General features: G+C 35.1%; 1 protein-coding gene and 1 long non-coding RNA gene across 2 annotated transcripts; one reads left to right on the forward strand and one right to left on the reverse strand.

Annotated features, from left to right (window-relative positions):
• Positions 1–14,261: 14,261 nt before the first annotated feature.
• Positions 14,262–16,005, reverse strand: LOC133869417 (putative F-box/LRR-repeat protein 23). Its single transcript, XM_062306410.1, has 2 exons — positions 15,592–16,005; positions 14,262–14,804 (listed from the first exon to the last, which is right to left on the reverse strand). Exons 1-2 carry the CDS (start codon positions 15,945–15,947, stop codon positions 14,330–14,332), a joined length of 831 nt encoding a protein of 276 aa, XP_062162394.1. The 5' UTR covers positions 15,948–16,005; the 3' UTR covers positions 14,262–14,329.
• A 2,646-nt stretch (positions 16,006–18,651) lies between these two features.
• Positions 18,652–21,153, forward strand: LOC133867793 (uncharacterized). Its single transcript, XR_009900187.1, has 4 exons — positions 18,652–19,176; positions 19,389–19,569; positions 20,309–20,338; positions 20,821–21,153. It is a non-coding gene; the product is annotated as an uncharacterized LOC133867793 (long non-coding RNA).
• Positions 21,154–22,055: the final 902 nt, after the last annotated feature.

Raw genomic sequence — 22,055 nt, forward strand, 5'->3', positions numbered from 1 at the left:
GATTTTTTTTTTCTTTTTTTTTCACTATTTTCCTATTCAAGTCTTATTCAAATTTGAATTATTCTCTTATTCTAAAATTTTATTATTTTCCAACAACTCATTACTCAAGGGACAAGGATCTACTCCATTTCAAACTCATAGTCAAGATTTAAAATATACAACTAGATTAGGATCCCCTCAAATTTCTTTCAAATTTGAGATTCTCAAATGGTTTACTCTTAGTCATGCTTTACATCTAACAGTTCACTATAATACGAAATAAATGCTAAAGTAATTAGAATTTTCAGTACCGATACATCAATTGAGTGAGAATTGAGAAGGCCTTGATTGCTTAAACCAAAGCAGCAAAGTCAAGAGGTCATCATCTATTTATAACCACAAAAGAGTTTAGATTTTGTACAAAGAAATAAAATAATTATGAGATAAACTAGATAGACCGAGGACTTTACAAGTAAGAGAGCTAAAGCAAAGACATCTACTCAAACTATCACTTCGTCAATATCCCTTTCAAACTGTTAATTGTATCAATGTTCCCTTTTTAAACTACAAAAAAAAAAAAAAAAAAATGTAAATGTCTCCCTTAATAACAAAAATATCTTTCATAAAATTATAAAAACTTTCAAAATTATATTAAAAAAAACTTTAAAAAAAAAAAAAACACACACACACACTTTCCATTTTTTGTTTATAAGCAGTTTTTTTTTTTTTTTTGAATTTAAAATGACATTTTTGTCTTATTGAAAAAATTTAGGCACTTTTTTGTCTTTTTATTGGTTTTGGAGACTGATTTTTTTTTTTTTTTTTTTTTTGTAGTTTAAGAAGATAGATTCGGCTTCTACGCAATAGTGTAAACTAGCACATAAATGTTGTTAGTCTAAAACGATGTCGTTTTAGACTAACAGCAAAAGGCTTACAAAAAGTAGTCTTATTCACCCACCGAAAAGTTCCCAAAATCACACTCGACCCAAAACCCAACAAATAACCCATTGGTTTCCGGATTCAGCTTGCACTACCGCATAGATCATGTTAGTAAAAATCGACATCGGTTTAGAGCATTCTTAGCAGTCTCACCAAAATAGTTTTTTTTTAGCTATTTTGGAGAGGCAATTTGGTGAAAACACACAAAAACCACTCTCAGCAGCTTCACTACTATAACCAAAAAAATGTGGTCAACAAACAGTACTTATCAACAATAATGAGTACCGTTCACTCACCAAATTATTAAAAAACTATAAAAATTTGGTCATTTTTCTCTGCGCACAGCTTTGTTTCGTTCTGCAATGTTTTAGGCTAAAAGTGTTCCTTTTTATTTTATTTTTCTTTTTCTTCTCTTAAACTACAATATTTCCACACTTTAGACATCCACTACAATACAAATTTCTTGTTCATACATTCCAACAAGTTTTGTGGAATTGAAGGGGCATGTTTTGATAGCATTTTATTTTTGATTATTTTTTAAAAACATGTTTGAGGAGGTTTTTTAAATTCAAATTCTACTCAAGCTTTATCAAACTTTTTCAATTTTGTCTCGGCTTCTCTAAACCATTCAAACATAATTTTTAAAAACAAATTTTCTCGATATTCGCAATTTTAAATATAGTAAAGAATAATATAATATAATACAAATTTTTAAAAATATGACTATTAGAAATTAGAATAAGACAAATATTAAAAAATATGACCGTTAGAAAAAGACAACATTAAAAAAAAGATTAAGTAGAAAAAGAATAAATAAATTTGGAAAAAAAAATTATTTAACTGGAATAGTGATAGTGAATAGTTAAAATGGTGAGGCTACTGAGGGTACATTAAAAAAATGGCTCACCAGAATATGAAAAGTAGTTTTTAACTATTTTGACTAGTAAAATTTGGTGAAGTTACCAACTTACCAGAAATGCTCTTAGACTAACAGCAAAAGGGCAACAAAGGGCAGTCACACTTTGTGACATGCTTTCCTTTAGACTCACAGTAAAAGGGTCTTTCTTATAGACAAAACCACCTGCAAGCAGTAAAAATTTCTAACACAAGATTTTCGATTGGATAAAGTTAGAGCCAAAAACCAACCAAAACATCACCCCCAACCAAAACATCACAACCAAAAAAAACGTAAATCAAATATACACGATGTAACCGTTAGATTAATCGGTACTGGATTTTTAGGGTTTAGATTTACTGAATTGTGAATAGAAATGGAATGAAATAGAATAAAGTGATGAATTGATGAAGAATTGGATTAACAATAAAATTAGTAACGAATTTTGTATTGAATTTGGATAGAAAATAGGCATTCGGGGTGTCTGGCCTCCACGAGTATTTCAAGGTGCTCAACCTCCATTTCAATCTAAGACTGGATACAATCTTCAATGCCTAATACCTTTTATAAGTCTTCTTTATATAGACCACTAACCAACCCATAGACCTATGGATAATACCAACTATAATATGGTGACCTATGAGTCATACCAATTATAATATGGTAGATCCATTACAACTGAAAGGCACATTAAACTACTAAGGCCAAAGGCCTATTAACTAATATAATAATGATTCAATGCCACCCAAATATACAACTTTTCACCACCTTGCCTATGTGGCAAGGTGGTCTCCCATTACTTTTTGAGTTTTTTTATTTTTAAAAAATAAATTAAGGTGAGGGACCACCTTACCACATAGACAAGGTAGTGAAAAGTTGTATATTTAGGTGGTAGTGAATCATTACTCTAACTAATATACCTGTGACACGTGGAGAGAGAATGAGAGTGAAATCAATTCCAGTGAGGAACGCAGGAACTATTCCTTTCATTTGTGAAAAATACCCAGGAAAGCACAAATTCTGACTCGTAAACAGCCTCATATCGGCCCAATGCTTTCGCTTTGAAGGGTTCCAAATGTTAAACATCAACATTGGGACAAAGGTTTTAAAGCTATGATATAACTCGGTAAAAACCTGAAAATTTCCTCACCAGGTCTCAAAGTATAGTAATGCTACGGAGTAGCATTTTGTCCGCAGTTTTTCTGCATTTTCACTAGTTAACCCAACTCGGGTAAACCACCTTTTATTTTAAAAAAATAAAATTAAAAATAAAAAAAATAAAAACAAAATAAAAAAAGAAAAAGAAAAGAAGAAACAAACAAACAAAAGTGTGTGCGGGCATATCATTTTCTTTTCCCTCTTTCACTTTCTCCCCCAATTTTTTTTCCCTCCACTTTCTCCCATCACCACTGTTCAGCTCCGGCCACCACTGTTTAGCTCCGGCCACCACGAACAAACAAAAGTGTGTGCGTGCATATCATTTTCATTTTCCCTCTTTCACTCTCTCCCCCAAATTTTTTTCCCTCCACTTTCTCCCACCACCACCGTTTAGCTCCGGCCACCACGAAGCAGTGCCGACACCCACCCGACGCCCACCATTTGGTAAATCTCCCTGTTTGGTCTTTTAGATTTTTTTTTTTTCCTGCTATTTTTCCCCTGTAAGAGCCTCTGGTTTCTTACTTCGAAGTTTCCTAGTCGTTCTTTTTGTTTTGGTCCTTCGAAATTTTCCTGCAGAGATTTTCTGTTTGTTTCTTAGGAAAGTTTCTGTTCTTAAATTTTATCAGCTACTTGAACTGCAGCTTGTCTGGTATAAACTAAGAAGTAAAAAAATTGAAACTGTATTTGTTGGGCTATTTTATGTATTTGTTTTCCGTCCACTGAATTTCTAGAATTTGATTTTACTCTATTTTGTATAATCTAATTGCGTATCTAATCGGTCGTCACTCTGATCTAGTTAGAGGCTTAGAGCTGCTCTTCATTCACAAACTTGAGAATCACAATCCCAAGAAAAATTGGTTCCCGTTTTCTCTCATATAAGACTGCTGTGCACCCTGAATATTTCCATGCATTTGACTAAACTCAACTCAAAAGATCCATGAATCTTTTCACAAACGTTGTAAACCTCTCTTAGTTCCTACTGGTCAATTCATGAGACTTGGTTCTTGTTCTTTAACATCCCACTTGGATAGCAGTACCCATGATGCAGCGTCTGATTCATGATGGCATTTTCAACTGTCATGGTTCAGTTCTAAAGATAGGTCAAGCTGTTCAAAAACAACCAAAAGGGACATCATCAACTGAAATAAATCATACCATAACATTTTAGCATTCAGATATTTAGACATGCAAAAGAAAGAGCTTAGTAATTTGTGAGAAATGCAAATGAAATTATTTGTTATGAACCGCATTCTCTCTACCGTGGTCTTTTGCAGACAAACAATATGTAGTTGTGGCCACTGCTGCTTTAAATAAGTATAAATGAAGGCCGAAACAGAATCACCCTTGATGGACATAGACAACTATTAATTATGTAATCTTTTCACCAGAAAGAGAGAATATTCAACATCTGTTTCATACATCAACACCATTAAGAGGACTGGAATTGCTTGTTAAATTGATGTTTTGTAGTATGAAATTAAGAGGACTGGCGCGTCTAGTTGATCCATTAGGAAATAGTGGCAATGGAATGTGGTTAATTGTTAGGCGTTTTGTGATCTAGAGTTTTGGGTAATTATTATTAATTTTTTTGTACTCTCTAAATCCACTTTGTGGGTTCGGTAGTAGCATTATTTTTTCTTTAGTTAGAAGTAAAAATATTGAAACTGTATTTGTTGGGCTATTTTCTGTATTTGTTTTCCGTCCACTGAATTTCTAGAATTGGATTTTGTATTTGGTTCATTTTTGTATTCGTATTTAAATGAATCAGATTTGTTTGATTTTTACTCTATTTTCTATAATCTAATTGTGTACCTAATCGGTCATTTTACCTTGGAGTTATTGTTTATCATGATTTTTTATTTTTCATTTGGGTTGATTAAAGTATTCTAATTTTACCTTGGATTTATTGTTTATTATTCAGTTAGTTGCTTTGCGTTCCTGATACTGCTTTTGTTCGCTATATTTTGGTTGTGCATAATACACTTTTGTTTCATCTTGTGGTTTTGTTTAGGTTGGCATCTAATTTTAAATTTTTCTTGTAATAACTCTTAGATGGACTTGGGGAATGAGTACGATGATGATAATTTGCTTCCACATATTTCGGTTGAGGATGATCCGTGTCCCCAAGTTGGCCCTGAAAATGGTTTGTTAGGCTCTTCCTCTCTCATTAGTGCAACATTTGTTGAATGTTGTTTTGCTAAATTTTATTATTCACGATGACTCAACAATGTTTTTTTTTTTTTTTTGTTATAGATGAAAATGAAATTGTAAGTGATGTGGAGTCGGATGACAATGAGGACCAATGCGAGTGGAAGCTCATAGATGATGATGGAAATGTTGAGCAACCTAAGAAAGGTATGACATTTGACTCCATAGAAGAACTCAAATCATATTATAGGCGTTTTGGCAAGCAAAGGGGTTTCGGGGTGGTAAAAAAGAAAGTTACTAGAGACAAAATTAGTAGGAAAGAAGTACGTGTCACCCTTGCATGTGCTCGTCAAGGCAAGCTAGCACTCGAGACAAGTAAGCCAAATCCAACAACCAAAACGGATTGTAAGGCCAAGTTGAATGCAAAGTTAGTTGAAACGAAGTGGTATGTGACTAGTGTAATTACTGACGACAACCATGATTTAAGTCTAGGAAAAGCAAGATATTTTAAATGTAATAGGATATTGAATCCTAGTGTGAAAAGAAAGATTATAGTAAATGATATAGCTGGGATTGGACTGAGTCAGAGTTATAACTCTCTTGCTGTTGAAGTAGGGGGGTATGAGAGTTCCATTTGTAGAAAAAGATTGCCGAAATTTTATTAACAAGGAAAGACATCTTCGGCTTGGCCAAGGAGGTGCTAAAGCACTACATGACTATTTTACTAAGATGCAAGCAATAAACAATGGTTTCTATGCTGTGATGGATTTGGATGATGAATCTAGGTTAAGAAATGTGTTTTGGGCGGATGCACGAAATAGGGCATCATATGAGAGTTTTGGGGATGTCGTTACATTTGACACGACATACTTGACGAATAAGTATGGAATGACATTTGCTCCTTTCGTAGGAGTGAACCATCATAGACAGTCAATCCTTTTAGGGTCAGGATTAATATCAAGTGAGGATACAAAAAATTTTGTGTGGTTGTTTCAAATATGGTTGGAATGCATGAATGGTCGGGGCGCAAAATGCAATTATAACAGATCAAGATAGGGCCATAAAAACTGCAATTGCAAAAGTTTTCCCAAGAACTCGACAGATATTGTCTATGGCACATCTTAAAAAAAATTACAGAAAAGTTTAAAGCACATTCATAATATGATGCCATCAAGAGTGCCTTACGAAAACCTGTGTATAAGTCTCAGACATGTGGTGACTTCGAGGTAGGTTGGCAACGTCTACTTGAGAGATATAATCTTAAGGATAATGTTTGGTTGTGTCGTTTATATGATGAGAGGACTTTTTGGGTACCAGCATATCTAAAAGGTGTATATTGGGCTAGTATAACAACTACGCAATAGAGTGAAAATATGAATGCCTTTTTGATGGGTATGTGCGTCCTTCGACCACATTGAAGCAATTTGTTGACAAATATGATATTGCTTTACGGAGGAAGGTTGAGAATGAGGCTCTTGCTGATTTCAATTCTTTTAATTCTACACTTCCATGCTTAACCTTCTATTCTTTTGAGAAAAAATTTCAGCAAGTTTACACCATTGCAAAATTCAAAGAAGTCCAGGAAGAGATATTGGGTAGAATTTATTGTACTGTATCCCTTTTGACTAAAGAGTGTGCAGTTTGTACCTATCAAGTGATTGAACAGGTACGGGTATCAGTTGAAGATGCATCCGTGAACGAAGTAATATATGTTGTTTACTTTAATGAAGATGAAGATGAGTTTGAAGTAAAATGCACATGTGGATCCTTTGAATCAAGAGGCATCTTATGTAGACATATCATTTCTATACTGACTGCACATAACATTACATCATTGCCCTCTAAGTATTATCTTGACCGTTGGAGGAAGGATGTGGAGCGAAGATATACTTTAGTTAAAAGTAGTTATGACTCGTTGAGTGGCAACCCCGATGTACAAAGATATGACAACTTGTGCAAATGTATGCATAAATTAGCAGAGATCGCCGCAAGAAACGTGGATCATTACAAAAAAAGTGCAGAGACATATTAATATGTTACTCACAGAATTAAGTGGTTTAAGTTGTGAATCCATTGATGGTGATGATTTAGAGGTAGAAATTGATGATGATGATTTAGAGGTAGAAACTGATCAGGTGCATACTTCTCTCAAGGTATGAAGTAAAGGTTACCGTATAAAAGGAAGGAATCTGCGGCGGAGAAAGCAATCAACAAGAAGAAGTCACAAGGAAAAAGCAATGAATCGCGTCAAAGGAAGATTGCTTATTTCTCTTCCCCTAGTGCTTAATTATGCTTATGAAAAAGATTTGTCAATTTGTTAACATTTTTCATGTATTACTTGCAACACAAAACATTTACTTAACCCTTTTCATGTTTTTTTTTTTGTTATTTTTTTTTTCATGATATACAACGTTTACTCAGACTTCCTTTGCCAATTTCACCTAATATTTAGCATAGTGATGTTTTTGAAAGTCAGGATAGTACAACTACAAAGGTATTTAAAAAGAAAAAAAAAAAAATCTTAATGAGATTTAGAAATTGGCTTGTATTATCTAAAATCTTGCTTATAATTTTGCAGGATATATGGCCACGTGAACTATTGGAAGGGTAAATGGAACAAGTGGAATGTAAGGAATGAAAATTACAATGCATTTTTTTGTTTTGGCATTTTTTTGTGTTGTATAGACAAGTGAATATGTTTTGCAGGATATATGGCCACGTGAGCTGTGGGAAGGGTAAATGAAACAAGTGGAATGGAAGGAATGAAAATTACAATGTATTTTGTTGTTTTGGCATTTTTTTGTGTTGTATAGACAAGTGAATATGTTTTGCAGGATATATGGCCACACGAGCTATTGGAAGGGTAAATGGAACAAGTGGAATGGAATGAATGAAAGTTACAATGTATTTTGTTGTTTTGGCATTTTTTTTTTTTTTTTGTATAGACAAGTGAATATGTAGATTTTCATATGTAATAGTGGCTTGTCCCTTTTTGTTGTTGCAACTAGTAGATTTCCAAGGCGTTGCAATTATCTGAACAAGTTGATCCCATGTACCTTGTTGTGATGTTGAATATTGTGATAGGATGGGAAGAATATTATTTATTAAGTTGCCAAATGTTCTACCTTTGGAGTTCCTGTACTTGAATTTTAGGTTTCAATTGCATTTTCTTAGATGGGATACAACAAATACAGAACATTAAAACACACAAATTGGTTGAACATTTATCCAATTATTTGATGCATTGACAAAATGGTCATCCATCATTTTGATTTGTTGTTGCAAACTTTTTGGTGTTAATGAATTGTGTATTGGAAGTTGATAATCAAGTAATGGAGTTCATTTGTTTTGTAATGGGAATTGGATGTTTAGTGCCCTACATTTGTGTTCAAATGTAAAGAAAATATGCACGCTATTAAAAACCTTTTAAATTAGTGCATACCTCTGTGCACTGATTTGAAGTTGCATAAAAGTGAACAATGTATACAATGCACATTCGACCGTAGACTAAAAGTGAACAAAAAAATATACCAAAAGCCCATAATCTTGAAATAAGGCAACATTCTATAATAAATATCAAGCTATCAGCATTACTCTAAAATGTCAAAACTATTAGCACTATAAAAAAAATCCTCTCCCACCAACATCCAACTAAACCAATCAAAAAAAATGTTTGTCCTAACCATATCTTTTGCCTTCTTGATCTTGTTTAAATCACATCATTGGAGAACTTGCACGTTGCCAGTGAAGAACTTGCATGTTCCATTGGATATGAGGCTTTATCCTGCATCAACATCATGAAGGAAAAAAAATCATATAAAAGAAAACAACTTATATTCTAACATAGTTGAATGTTATATCATGCAACATAACTCTCTGAACATAAAGAGCATTGAGACTAGTTAAAAAATAAACAGTTTGTCCGTCACACTAAGAGATGAAAATCTAAACTTCGCCCAATGCCTATCTGGTGATAGTTTTGTGATCTCATGGCTTAAAGCAAAACTCAACTACCAATTTAACCCCATGACAAAACTCATACCCATAATTTAGTAGTTAATGATCAACAAACATAAAAGCTCTATCAAACTCACACCAATGGTTAAGTATCCGATTGCCAACATATACAAAATATTCTTAAACAAGATTAAGCTAAATTTAGTCCTTCACAAGGAGTATTTAAGATTCTATCCCAATATGATCCCTAAGGTTCACCGTCCCCTTCACTTTCCAGGTTTCTTTACCACTAAAGAAAACAGTATTCATATGGAAAACAATAATTTTGAGTTCCATGCTGAGTAGGTGGTATGATTTTCCAACAATGAAGTGAGTTTTTAAAGTTGTTTTTAGACCTTATGCACTAGACATGAAAAAAAAAAAAAAAAAAAAAAAAAAAAAAAAAAAAAAACCTCTTCCTAATGTGGTTAAAATACAAGTAATATTGAATACCTCTGACATTATTAGCCAAGGAGTAGCTCTTCCCAAAGAGCATGACATCACTAACAACTGTATCGAAAATTGGTCAGACTTGGAAATCAATTAAAATAAGAGTTCAAACTATACATAACAAACATGGAATATAAATGAGAATCTTCTTATACAACGCCCTGGTAAAGGTGAATGAGAGAACAAGAAGAAAGAGAAAGCACTAAGACTCAATTCAAACATGATAGGCAAATGCCATACCCGATAAAAAGCAATTGCAACAAGGAGGCTAAGAGTCATTCCAGACGATGATACCTACACAAGTGATTTTAGATTTTGTTCAATACGTATGTCCACAAATAAACATTTTAAGAGGAAAAAAAAATAGAAAAATTGTCCTGACACACAATAAAAAGCAGGCTGGGCCCAGCTTTGTCCACCAACCAAGTAGTGATCCCACTAGCAATAACCTATTGGAAATAACAGGCCTATTTTAAGTAACTCTAACAAGAACTTCTTGTGCGATGTTTGGATATCTACATGAAGCAGCACAAAATTTTATGTACCAAGGCATCTTTTACCTAAATAACACCAAGTCCTAAAGTTGCCACATTACTTAATTATACTCCCGCTTATATTCATGGCAAATAATTAAACCATCATAGTCAAATAATGGAATGCAAGCCAATATACAATATCGTAGCCATGACTATAGCAAGGAAAACCATGATTTGATTTCTACCATTGATCTAATAAGGATGCATTTAGTTAGAATGAGAGAGCCAGAGTGTGAAAGATAAATTTGGTATGTAAATTTGAGACCATAAGATGGGTTAATTCTATCACATTAAAGTGATCATGTAACACAGTGAAGCATGAATTAGGCAATCTCAAACAAACAATAGATGTTTTCCTTTCCTCTTTTGTAGAAAATGATTATCGAGTAGATGTCAAAAATCAAATTTTTCATACAAATGTATCATACCGAAATCCATATAATATTGTAAACCATCATACTAACTCTATATATAAAGCTTTAACTAAATAACTAATAATATATACGATAACAGTTCAAAGCCCAATAAGAATCTTGGTCATGAGAAATTTCCTACAGTTTTTTGGCGGTGAATCCATGTTTTGACCCAACAATAAGAATCTTGGTCTAAACCCCTATCATAAAGGGATAAAAATTCAAGAGTATAGAAAACAAAAATTAATCAGAAATTTCAATGTGTATGCTAAAGGGAGCTATAGATCTGTAACGGATATATTAGTTAATGGACTACCTTAATAGTTTAATGGGCCTTGGGCCTTATTAGTTAGTGGCTTATTAGTTTAATGGCATTTAGGTAGGTCTATATAAACAAGACTAGGTAAATGTTTTAGGCATAAAAATTGGCATCCAGTCTTTAGACTGAAAATGGAAGGGGAGTACCTCGAATTACTCACAGAAGTTTTAGGCATCCTCGAATTTGCCTAATTTCAGTATAATATCATTTTCCAATTTTGTTGTTCTTCATTGTTCTTCCATTTCTTCCTCAATTAATCATCAATCCTATTTCCATTTCATTTCCGTTTACAAATTCCAACCTTATACCCTAGAAATTAGTAACAAGATAAAATACTTGTTACAATTGGTATCAGAGCCCTAGATCTACGGGGAAAATTGTTCTGATTTTGTTTTGATCTTGAAATTTTCTTTTCTGCGATGCAACCGATCCGATCGACGCATGTATACTCTACCAATGGACTCTGTGGATGGCACGATGGATTTGCTGGATTTTATCTAGTGGTCTCTGGAGTTCCAGAGCATGTGCGGAAGCAGCAAGAAGCCGAGCGGAAGTTTCAAGAAGCCGAGCAGCAACGGAGGTATCAAGAAATCGCCAATCTGCTAGCTGAAATGACAGCACTTCAGGAGAGTTTCCAGAATACCAGAGCTCCAGAATTTCCTCGGTTCAATGGTGAGGATCCGGAGACCTGGAGCTGTCGGGCCGAACAATTTTTTGAGTATTACAATACTCCAGAAGATCATCGCCTTTCCCTTTCAAAATTTCATATGGACGGCAAGGCACTCGAATGGTTCCGTGAATCGCGTGCCAGCAATGTTTTTACTACTTGGCCAGAATTGGTGCGATCTATGCAGATAAGCTTTGGTCGTAGATCATCGACGATGACACGGAGATCGTTCCTCTAGCGACTGACTTCATAGAGTTGGAAGAGCTACATCCAGTTCCTGAGAAGGTGGAATACACGGAAAATGTCAAGGAAGGAGAGGAGGAGAAGAGAAATGAAGAAGCAACTGATTCGGTTGAAGAGCTACATCCACCTCCTGAGAAGGTCGAAAGCCTAGAAAAACTCAAGATCAGAGAAGAGGAAAAGAGCACCGATGAAGCAAAACACACGCAGAATACAGCTACAGATCGGGTTGAAAAATTGTTGAGGCTATTCAAGAACACTTTTCGGTTTCTGTGGAAGGAGACAACCAGGAGGGATTCAAGAAAGGAGAAAAGGCAAAGCGAGATGACGAAGCCACAGATTTGGATGGAGATACCTATCACCTGCTCGATGAAATTCCTCAACCAAATATTCTTCCATTCCAGATCTGTTTGTTCCTTTTCAAGATGATGAACATGCTGACAGGGAGAAGGTGCTGCTTGCACTCAGACACACAAAATCTGAAGCGCAAAATCGAAAAACTTCCATTTACAAGGTGAGTTCCTTTGTGTCTCGGGGTGCTATGGACGACGCAGTAGATGCTTTTGTCCTTAAGCATAGGTGGCGATGGAAACTAGTAGACGAAAATGAGGATGAAGAGGCGATGAACGCGAGCTTTCTACCGGAAAACGCGTCACGAATTTGCAGATTGGTTGTTCGTGAAAATGCAACCAAAATATCAAACACGAGAAAAATCTCCAGAATTCGCATATGGAAGAAGAAGCAAATGCGCTGCCTGAAGTGGACGCGCCGATATGCCGCTGTCGCCGGAGCCAAGCGCGACTGGAGACAGGATGTCCGAGAGGCCGAACTCGGGGCAGACGACTTGGATCTAAAACGAATCAGAAATAAGAAGAACAGGTGGCAGCATCACATGATTTGTTTTAAACAAAGAAAGGACAGCTCGAGTCCATTAAGCTGGTATGTTGCATGGGACAACTAGAAATAGGACACAGCGGCAGCAGGGGTGAAGTGACAAGAAGAACCTACAAGCTCCTACGTGGCGGCAGCAGCAGCAGCAGCATGAAGGTTGAAGAAAATTGTAGAACAGCTGGAGGCAATTTTTTTTTAGAAGGGCAGATATGTCATTTATGTTTACTTGTATGCGTTAGTTTTATGTTTTTATTTTGGGCTTTTATTTTTTTTACATAATCTGCACTTTTTAGGCAAAGAGATTAAAGGAGTCGGTATTGTAACGGATATATTAGTTAATGGACTACCTTAATAGTTTAATGGGCCTTGGGCCTTATTAGTTAGTGGCTTGTTAGTTTAATGGTCTTTAGGTAGGTCTATATAAACAAGACTAGGTAAATGTTTTAAGCATGAAAATTGGAATCCGGTCTTTAGACTGAAAATGGAGGGGGAGTACCTTAAATTACTCACGAAAGTTTTAGGCATCCTCGAATTTGCCTAATTTCGGTATAATATCATTTTCCAATTTTGTTGTTCTTCATTGTTCTTCCATTTCTTCCTCAGTACATCATCAATCCTATTTTCATTTCATTTCCGTTTACAAATTCCAACCTTATACCCTAGAAATTAGTGACAAGATAAAATACTTGTTACAATTGCCAATTGAATATACAACCAAAATCAAGCACCAAAACCAAGAAATCCAAGCAAAACCCACACGAGTGAACCCAAAAAAAAAAAACAAAGAATCAAAAGAAAAACAGACCGGTGGGTGGAGGCACTGGCGGCAACGGCGGCTACATTGCTTGGTGGTGGCCGGCGCTGCTTGGTGGGGGAGGGGGGAGGGAAAGAATTCGGGTGGCTCGTCCGGCTCGGAGCTTTTCGTAGACCTGGGGTGCTTTCCGTCCACGACTTGGAGCCGCACGAAGGGGTCGTTCGTCGGTCGTGGTGGTGGTGGGTCGTCCGGCATTTGGTGGTGGATGTGGGTTCGGTGGTGTACAAAGAATCGTATACCTGGGTCGTACGGTGCTCTGCGTCCACGATTTGCTGTCGATCTAAGGGATGGCTGATCTGCAAAGAGGAGGGAGAGAGGTCGCGACATTCACAGTGGGAGGGAGGAGCTGCACTGCCGAGAGGAAGGAGAGAGAGAGGAGGGAGGAGCTGAAAACTGTGGGGGGAAATTTTTTGGAAACAAATGCGTCGAGCAAACGCAGGAGATGAATTTAGTTTGATTTGATTTCTTTTTTTAAAAAAAATAAAATAAAATGTGGTTAACCTGAGTTGGGTTAACCAGTGAAACTGCGGACAAAATGCTACTCTGTAGCATTACTCCTCAAAGTATGTCAAGGTTGGTCAAGGACTTTACACAAACCGCGTCAAGTCACAGAGTGAGACTGCCTTTTGTTACCCTTTTGCTGTTAGTCTAAAACGACATCTATACAGTAGTGCAGAAGCTAAATTCTAAAAAAAAAACATCGACACAATTAATAATTTGAGGGGCATTGATAATTGAGTGATAGTTTAAAAAGAATATGTTTACTTTTCTCAAGAAAAAAGAAAAACATTATGAATCAACAATGTCATGTCCATATTAATATATAGTAAGATAGTGTTATGATATATAGTTAGACATTAGATGTTATGATATATAGTTAGACATTAGATCAAAGCAAGCAGAACTAGCTCTAATTCATAGTCATAAGTGGAATCATGGGGATGCCGCAAGTCTTTAATCTGTTCAGCACATATTCTTCCCAAATTTCCTGCCAGAGTTACATTGAAACATTGGCGTAGGTCAAGTGATTCAAGGTGAGGACAACCATCAAGGATGGCCTGCAAGCCATCGTTAGTCAGCTTATTTCCGAAAAGCTGGAGGCGGCGCAATTCACTCATGTACTTCGCAATAGCAAGTGCCTCCTCATCACACACTCTATACTTCTGCCCTGAATTGTTGAATTTGAGTGATTTCAAATGAGGGCAACAACGGCCCACAGCTTCAAGAGCTTCTTTTGACAATGAACAGTAAGAAATGTCAAGCTCCTCTAGTAATGGAAGTTTTGCAGCCACTCCACTCAATCCCTTATTTGAAATGCCACGGCATCTTACAAGTCGAAGGTGTTTGAGCTGACTTGAACTGTTAAAATACACAGTGAAAGGAAATGACAAAAGCAAATTCATTATTGGAATAAAGAGATTGTATCATAGATCTTTCTCTAAATTGCAGCCTCCCACTGGCCTATAATTCAACATGGAGGGCTGCAAAGTGGTCGTGTGCTCTCTTTTAGTTAGAATCTTGACTTGAACATGTGATGGGCTTTCAATATTATTTTGATGATCATCAAAACTACATCCTCCTCCAATCAAACTCACGTTTTACATTTGCCTTGACTATGCTCTAGGCTAGCAGAAAGGCTTACATGTAACACCTTACACTATGAAAGCTAAACACCTCTATCTAACCGGGTACAACTTGATCAAGGATAAAGCACATCAATCCAAATGTCTCAACAAACTTGTTTTGATAGTCTTTAAGTTGGTATGGATAACATGAAAGATGATACTTCATACGACAAGATTAAAAAATTTGGGTGATGGTAGTAAGAACAGAGGCAATAGCAGCAAAGCAACACAAAAAAAGCAGAGTTAGACAATGTAAGAAACCCGTGTTGTTGATTTCGGTATGACAAGAGTTCAGTGAGGCCCATGTTGTTGATTGACAAGAGAAATACAAAATGATAAACACAAATATCTCAACTTCACCAACAAACACTAAACCTCTTAGTCAATAAACTAGAACTGCACCAAGTAATTACCAAAATCCAAATAACCACAAGGCTCCAAGCAATCACATTTTACAACAAAAAGGCCCCTCAATATTAAAAATCAAACATAAACATATCAATCAGGTAAAAAGAAAATACCTCTCAGCGATGTGCCTGAGGAGCTCGTCGGTGCCGAAGTTCTCGACGTGGATATTGACCAATTGGCCGCAGCTGCGACCGACGGCGTGGCGGCACATCTTCTCGAGGTCATACGGGAACCCCAAGAGGGTGAAGGGCTTGCGCATGTGGACGGCGCGCCACATCGACGGGTCCTTGCAGAGGTTGTGCCACGGCGAGCACACCATCTGTGCGCTCGTCAGGATCTCGAATGCCTCCAGTCTCATCAGGATCGACGCCGTCACGTCCCGGGGCAGAGCCAGCCAGTTGGCGAATTCGTCTGCACGGTCAGGAGAAGGGTCCATCGCGAGATTTTCTCTGTAAGGGGTATCAGACATGGGAAACGGAGTTCCGCCACGTCTGATTTTGAAGAAGAAAGAAAGAAGATTCGAGAAGTAAGATTTCAGAGTGAAAATTTGAAGAGTCAACCTTGAGTTGAAGAAGAAGCGGTCAAACACACAATCCAAGGCCACGTGTGAGTCAAAGATGGGCTGGGAAAGCTTGTAAAATAAATGTAGATTTATGAGTTTTGTTGGTTTCAAATTTAGCTATGGAAAACATACAAAATTTTACTTTATCTATACATTTTTCTAAACACACATTTAAATATATTATTTATTATATACTCTAGATTTTTTTTTGAAATATTATTTTTTAAAGAAAAAGGACTGACTCTACTCTTAAGACCCTAAATTAATATAAAAAAATATTTAAAAGCTTAATTATAGTTATAATCTTTTTTAATTAAGACCTCTAATTATAATAAGAAGTAATTAAAAAAAGCATTAATATCATTTAATTCTCCTAAAAACTTAATTCTCTAACATTTCATTATTGAAATAAGTTTTAAAAAATTGATAGTATTAAATATGAGAATCAAATAATATAAGAGATGTAAAAAAAACATTTCTCTCTTGGAATGATGGAGAGAATGAAAATAATAATGGTAATATTCAATTGCGTTATGGATAGAGATTTTTTGAGCCTTGTGATTAGTATTGAGTAGCCAAAGTTCCAATAAGAATTTAAAGAGCCAGCAATAAATTTTAATCTCAACTGTCAATTGGATCATTTGCAAGAAACATGGATTGCTTTAACATTTAATGCTAATAATATATACTTTATTCCAAACGTTAAAAAAGTAGAAATTATACTACACAAGTCCAACGTTTAAAATAAAATGGAAAAAATAATTAAATACAAAGATTGAAAGTTTTCAAAATATTTTATTCATTTATAAACTCCTCTCTTTTTAAGTTTTCATTTTCTTGTTCTCAATATTTTCCTATTCAAGTCTTATTCAAATTTGAATTATTCTCTTCTCCTACAATTTGACGTCCCACATCGCCTGAAAGGGGAATAGAGATATGCTTAGATGTATATTCGCGCCCCTCTTGATACAACGCAGTTTAAAACCGTGATGTACGTCCATAAATCTATCAGAACTCTGCAGTTAAGCGTGCTTACGCAAGAGTAGTATCAAGATAGGTGACATCTTGGGAAGTGAGAAGGCCCCAATATTTGTAAATATCATAGATACAAAAATAAAAATAAAAAGATTTGTAAAAAAACTAAAAAGGGCCCAATTACCGTACACAAATTGATATACTTTCCTTTTTTTTTAAAAAAAAAAAAAGAATAATAATAATAATAATAATAATTTTTTATGTTTTTATAGTTTTAATTTTTATGTTTTATATATTCATATTTTTAATATATTAATATTTTTTATTATCATTATATTGGTGCTAATATGGCACACTAATGGAATTCGTAAAGTGTTTGACAGAATTTGACTGCAGGAACTAAATTATTGTTTTGGACTACTACGAGGACAATTGAATTATCTTTTTATACTTCAATGAGTGATTTGTAATTTAGGCCAACTACAGAGATTGATTTTACATTTTTTCGTTTTTTTGTTTTTTTTTCAAAACTTAAGTTAATAAATTAATATTAAGAACATAAAATGTGTTTTGCTTTGGTGTAATATGTTTTCATAATAGTGTAGACAATCTGGGTTAGTTACTGTTTAGTGCAGAAGACCTTAACTTTTCAACATTTCTGGGTTAGTTATTGTGATACCATTTTGTTGATGAACAAGTAACTTTTTGTTGATGAACACATTTTGTTGTGTTGTAGCGCCCCAGTTTTTAAAACATATTAATAATTTGATTAAAGATGAAAAATGATTATTTATGTGAATAAATAAACGATCAATTGTTTTATAAATATTTTCAACTGATTTAATAAACTGTGTTTTAATAAAACTGATAATTAATTTATAACCGTAAATTACCGAGTTAAAATAGACTAATAATTAATCAATAGATTAATTAGCTTTATTTTATAATGGTGCAAAACATTATTTGACAATTTATTATTTAGTGTAATAATAATATGTGTATTTATGTTCGAAATAAAATATCTTTTTATAAAACGAATAGGCTAAAAAAACAAGTTTAGAATAATAGTTGTTATGAGACAGATTTTATTAAAAAGACCCGATGTATAAAACTCTAACAGCTGAATATTAGAACAATCAGCCGTCGTCATCCCTGCGTTTTATTTCATTAAAATGTTTTTAAAACCCTTTATTCAGACGACACGTTCTCCAGCTCCCTCCACTCATCACCCTCACAGTTTTTAAAATTGACTCAGCACCCTGCGGCACCAACCCACGGCACTCATGACTCTCACAATAATAAAGCAGATCATTTTCTCTGCAAAATCGCACCCTTCTTTCCAGCTCTTCTTCAACAATATGTGTACTTATTATATTCCATTTCTTATAACAAAATCGCACTCCTCTTCTTTCTAGTCCATCACCAATATTATATGTACTTATTATATTCCATTTCTTATAACAAAATCGCACTCCTTTTCTTTCTAGCCCATCACCAATATTATATGTACTTATTATATTCCATAGTGGTCAGGCATCATCATGATGTTGGCTTTTTATTTTATTACTCTTTCTTTTCTCCAACACTTCCTCCCTCTTCATTATTTTATTATCTCCTTCTTCCTCCTTATATTCCTTCTTCACTTACTCAAAAATGGACGGAAGCAGAACCTAGCAGTAGCTGGCACAAATCCATGTTGCAGTTCCTGAACCGGACTAAGTCCTTTTTCTTCCTAGATGTGTACCCGTTTTTTTTCCCTTGGTCTTCCGACCCGGTCAATATCAAACTAGACTACGCTCTGTTGCAGGCCAAGCTTCCGGTGGAGCCGGAGTAACCGACAGGCTCGAGTAAACCGTAGCAGATCCGTGTTCTGGCCGGAGCAGGAGACGTCGACGAGCCGAGCTTCCGGTGATCCAGCCCAAATCCGACGGGCCCAGCAGCAACCCAGAACCGGAATCCACGATACCCAGCAACCCTGGATCCGTGAAGCCCGTGAAGCCAGACCGCGCGTGCGTGCAACCCAGAGACCCAAGATCCGGATCCGAGCCATTCCCGTCGATGCCGCGAAGACCCGTAAAGCACGAACCCAGAACCCCGTGCTGGATGGCATTTTCCGACGATCGGGATGGTGTTTTCCAGCGACAAACTCGACCACTTCAGGGTATTAATTATTGTGAATTAAATAATGTGAGTGTGTGAATTAAATAATATGACTGAGTGAATTAAATAATGTGAGTGAAATAATATGAATTAAATAAGGTGAGTGTGTGAATTAAATAATGTGAGTGGAATAATATGAATTAAATAATGTGAGTGTGTGAATTAAATAATGTGAGTGGATTAATATAGATTAAATAATGTGAGTGTGTGCAGCCAGCCCGACCCGGCAACAACCCGATCCGTCAACCCGTGACCCGGAACCCTGACCCGCCGTCGACCCGCCGCCGGCAGTGTCTCCGGCGACTTTCCGGCGACTTTCCGGTGACTTTTTCGGCTATTTTCCCCGGCGACCAAACTCACCGTTTCGCTGGATTTTCGAGTGGAAATCCTTAATGTGAGTTTCTAAGTTTTTAATTAGCCTAAAAGTATATATTTTCATAAAATCAAGTAACTAGTATATTAGAATATAACTTTAATAATTATAGAATTGAATATTCTAATTATAACTTATTTATGTATATTATATTTTGAAAAATATATATATATACTCTAAAGTATTGATTATGTTTGATTATTGATAATTAATGAGTGATGTTGTTTAAACTAAGGGCTTGATTAATTATAAAACTCTAGAATTAAAGAACGATTTCATGAGTTTAATCATGTAATGCATTGTTTTAGAAGTTGAGTATTATGGAAATTGAGCATGCTGTATTATTATGATTTCTCAAATATATTGGTTGAAATAATTGTTAATATGTTTTGTTAATTGGTTTGGTAATTGGATTGATGTTCCCTAAAAGTGATTAGGTTTTGTTAGAAAAATACATAGGTTTCTTGTTGGTTGATTTCTCTATGCTATAGAGAATGATATTAAGAATTTTAGATTGTACTCGAGTGATTACTTGAGACCTAGATTAGATGTTATTCCAAAGTATTGATTTGCTAATTGATTAAGTAAATATTAAGTTTTAACCATGTTGAGTGTTCATAAATGTAAGTGATTTTCCAATTAATAGATGATCGCTTCTATGTATGTGTCTATGTATAAAAATAGAATTCATGTTGAGGCATGAGTTTCTAGAAAGTAATGATATTGACCTTGTATGCACATGTATATGTGTTTGATGCAGATGATGAATTGAGACAGCACAAAAAGGACTGTAAGTATTTTTATACTTACTGAGGGTAGCACTGGATTTCAATAATGTCGTGTTTATGTTTTATTTTAATTGGATGCGTGTGACTGATTATTGCATATTGTTAATAATCAACCTATTAATATTGGGCGCAACGTCTCCCAAAGGTTCATGATAGAGTTGAACCGGAAACAATAATAATCACATTGATTGGAACGGCTTTCAAAGCACTAGAGGAGGGAGGTCTCTAATAGTGCGAAAACATAGTTAATTAAAATGTAAATGGTGAGGGATTGATTCCTAGAAAGACGATTAAACGGGGGAACGTGCCCTTCAAGAGAGGAGTGTAATCACTATATAAACTGTTAAACTTTGCATGAAAAACTATCACCACATCATTATGTCATATCTGTTCCTTAAAATAACGCATAAATCATGATGTTGTTGAATGACAGTTAGCTCACTTATGGAACTATGGGATTGTGGTTATAACCATCTTCTCATAGATGACTGTGCAGGCACAGACACTGACGAGTATCAGGATTATCAGGAGCCTTATGATGATTCTGGTTTCATAGATGACACTGTCTAAAGTCTCCTTTTTATGATAGACTTGCTGAACAGTTTATCTTCCATGTCGTTATTAGGTTTTATTTTATGTACTTTCTAGACATCTTATGCTTTATTTTATGGTTTGTAATATGACTACTATTACATAGAACGTGTGCCGTGGTGGCCCTTATGTTATTGCTTTTATGTGTATTTATTTGTAAGACCTTTTATTATTATTTTAATGTAAGTTGAGGTATTTAATTTAAAGGCTCTAATGTGTTATTTAATCCAAGCCTGTTGGATAAATTATATTTTCCGCTGCCAATTTATACTCTGATGATGTAGTAATGTCACGTGGAAATCGAAATTTTCACTTACGCCTTTTTGTAAAAAGGCGGGGCGTTACATGTGTGATACCATTTTATTGTTGTGTTGACAATCTTATCGTGATATCATTTTATTGTTGTGTTGGTAATCTGGATTACTTATTTTTGTTGTGTTTATTAACACATTTTGTTGTGCACACATTCAGGGTTATTTGTGAAAATATCGGAAAACTTAGGTACCAAAAACGATACAATGATAAAACCTAAGTACTATGTGTGATACAATTTTGAAAACCAGGTACCAATAATGATACTTATGTTATTCAAACTGATACCAAAACCGTAATTTTTGGACATTGATAAACCACATTGAATAAAATTAGGTGCACAAGACCTAAACTAAAGTGTAGGTCCTATTCATATAGTAGAAGTAGCTACAAGCTCATATAACAACCTATCGGTCGACCGCGACTTCGATCGATGTTCTCTGCACCAACCTAGTTCGATATCTGGGTCTTTTGGACATTTTTTTTTTTGTGATGGTGTAAGTGAAATATTGATGGAGTACCATTTGAGAAAATACAGTAAAAAGTAGGTACCAAAAACTGTACAATGTTAAAACTTAAGTACTATTTGTGGTACAAGTCTAAAACCTAAGTACCAATAGTGATACTTTTTTATTCACATCGATACCAAAACCGTAACTTTTGGATATTGATAAACCACATTGAATAAAAGTAGTGCACAAGACCTAAACTAAACTTTTGGACATTTTTTGGACATACAGCATCAAATACTGATGGGGTACTATTTGTGAAACTACAGTAAAACTTAAGTACCAAAAGTGGTACCTTGATAAAACA

This window comes from Alnus glutinosa, chromosome 5 (genome assembly GCF_958979055.1).
Source record: "Alnus glutinosa chromosome 5, dhAlnGlut1.1, whole genome shotgun sequence".
NCBI classification, from domain to species: Eukaryota; Viridiplantae; Streptophyta; class Magnoliopsida; order Fagales; family Betulaceae; genus Alnus; species Alnus glutinosa.

Bases quoted from the DNA above. Each gene is read 5' to 3' on its own strand.
- LOC133869417 (XM_062306410.1), bottom strand. From the start codon at position 15,947: ATGTCTGATACCCCTTACAGAGAAAATCTCGCGATGGACCCTTCTCCT. The intron at 14,805-15,591 runs GTATTTTCTTTT...GTATTTTAACAG, and splicing joins CTCAGGCACATCGCTGAGAG to TTCAAGTCAGCTCAAACACC.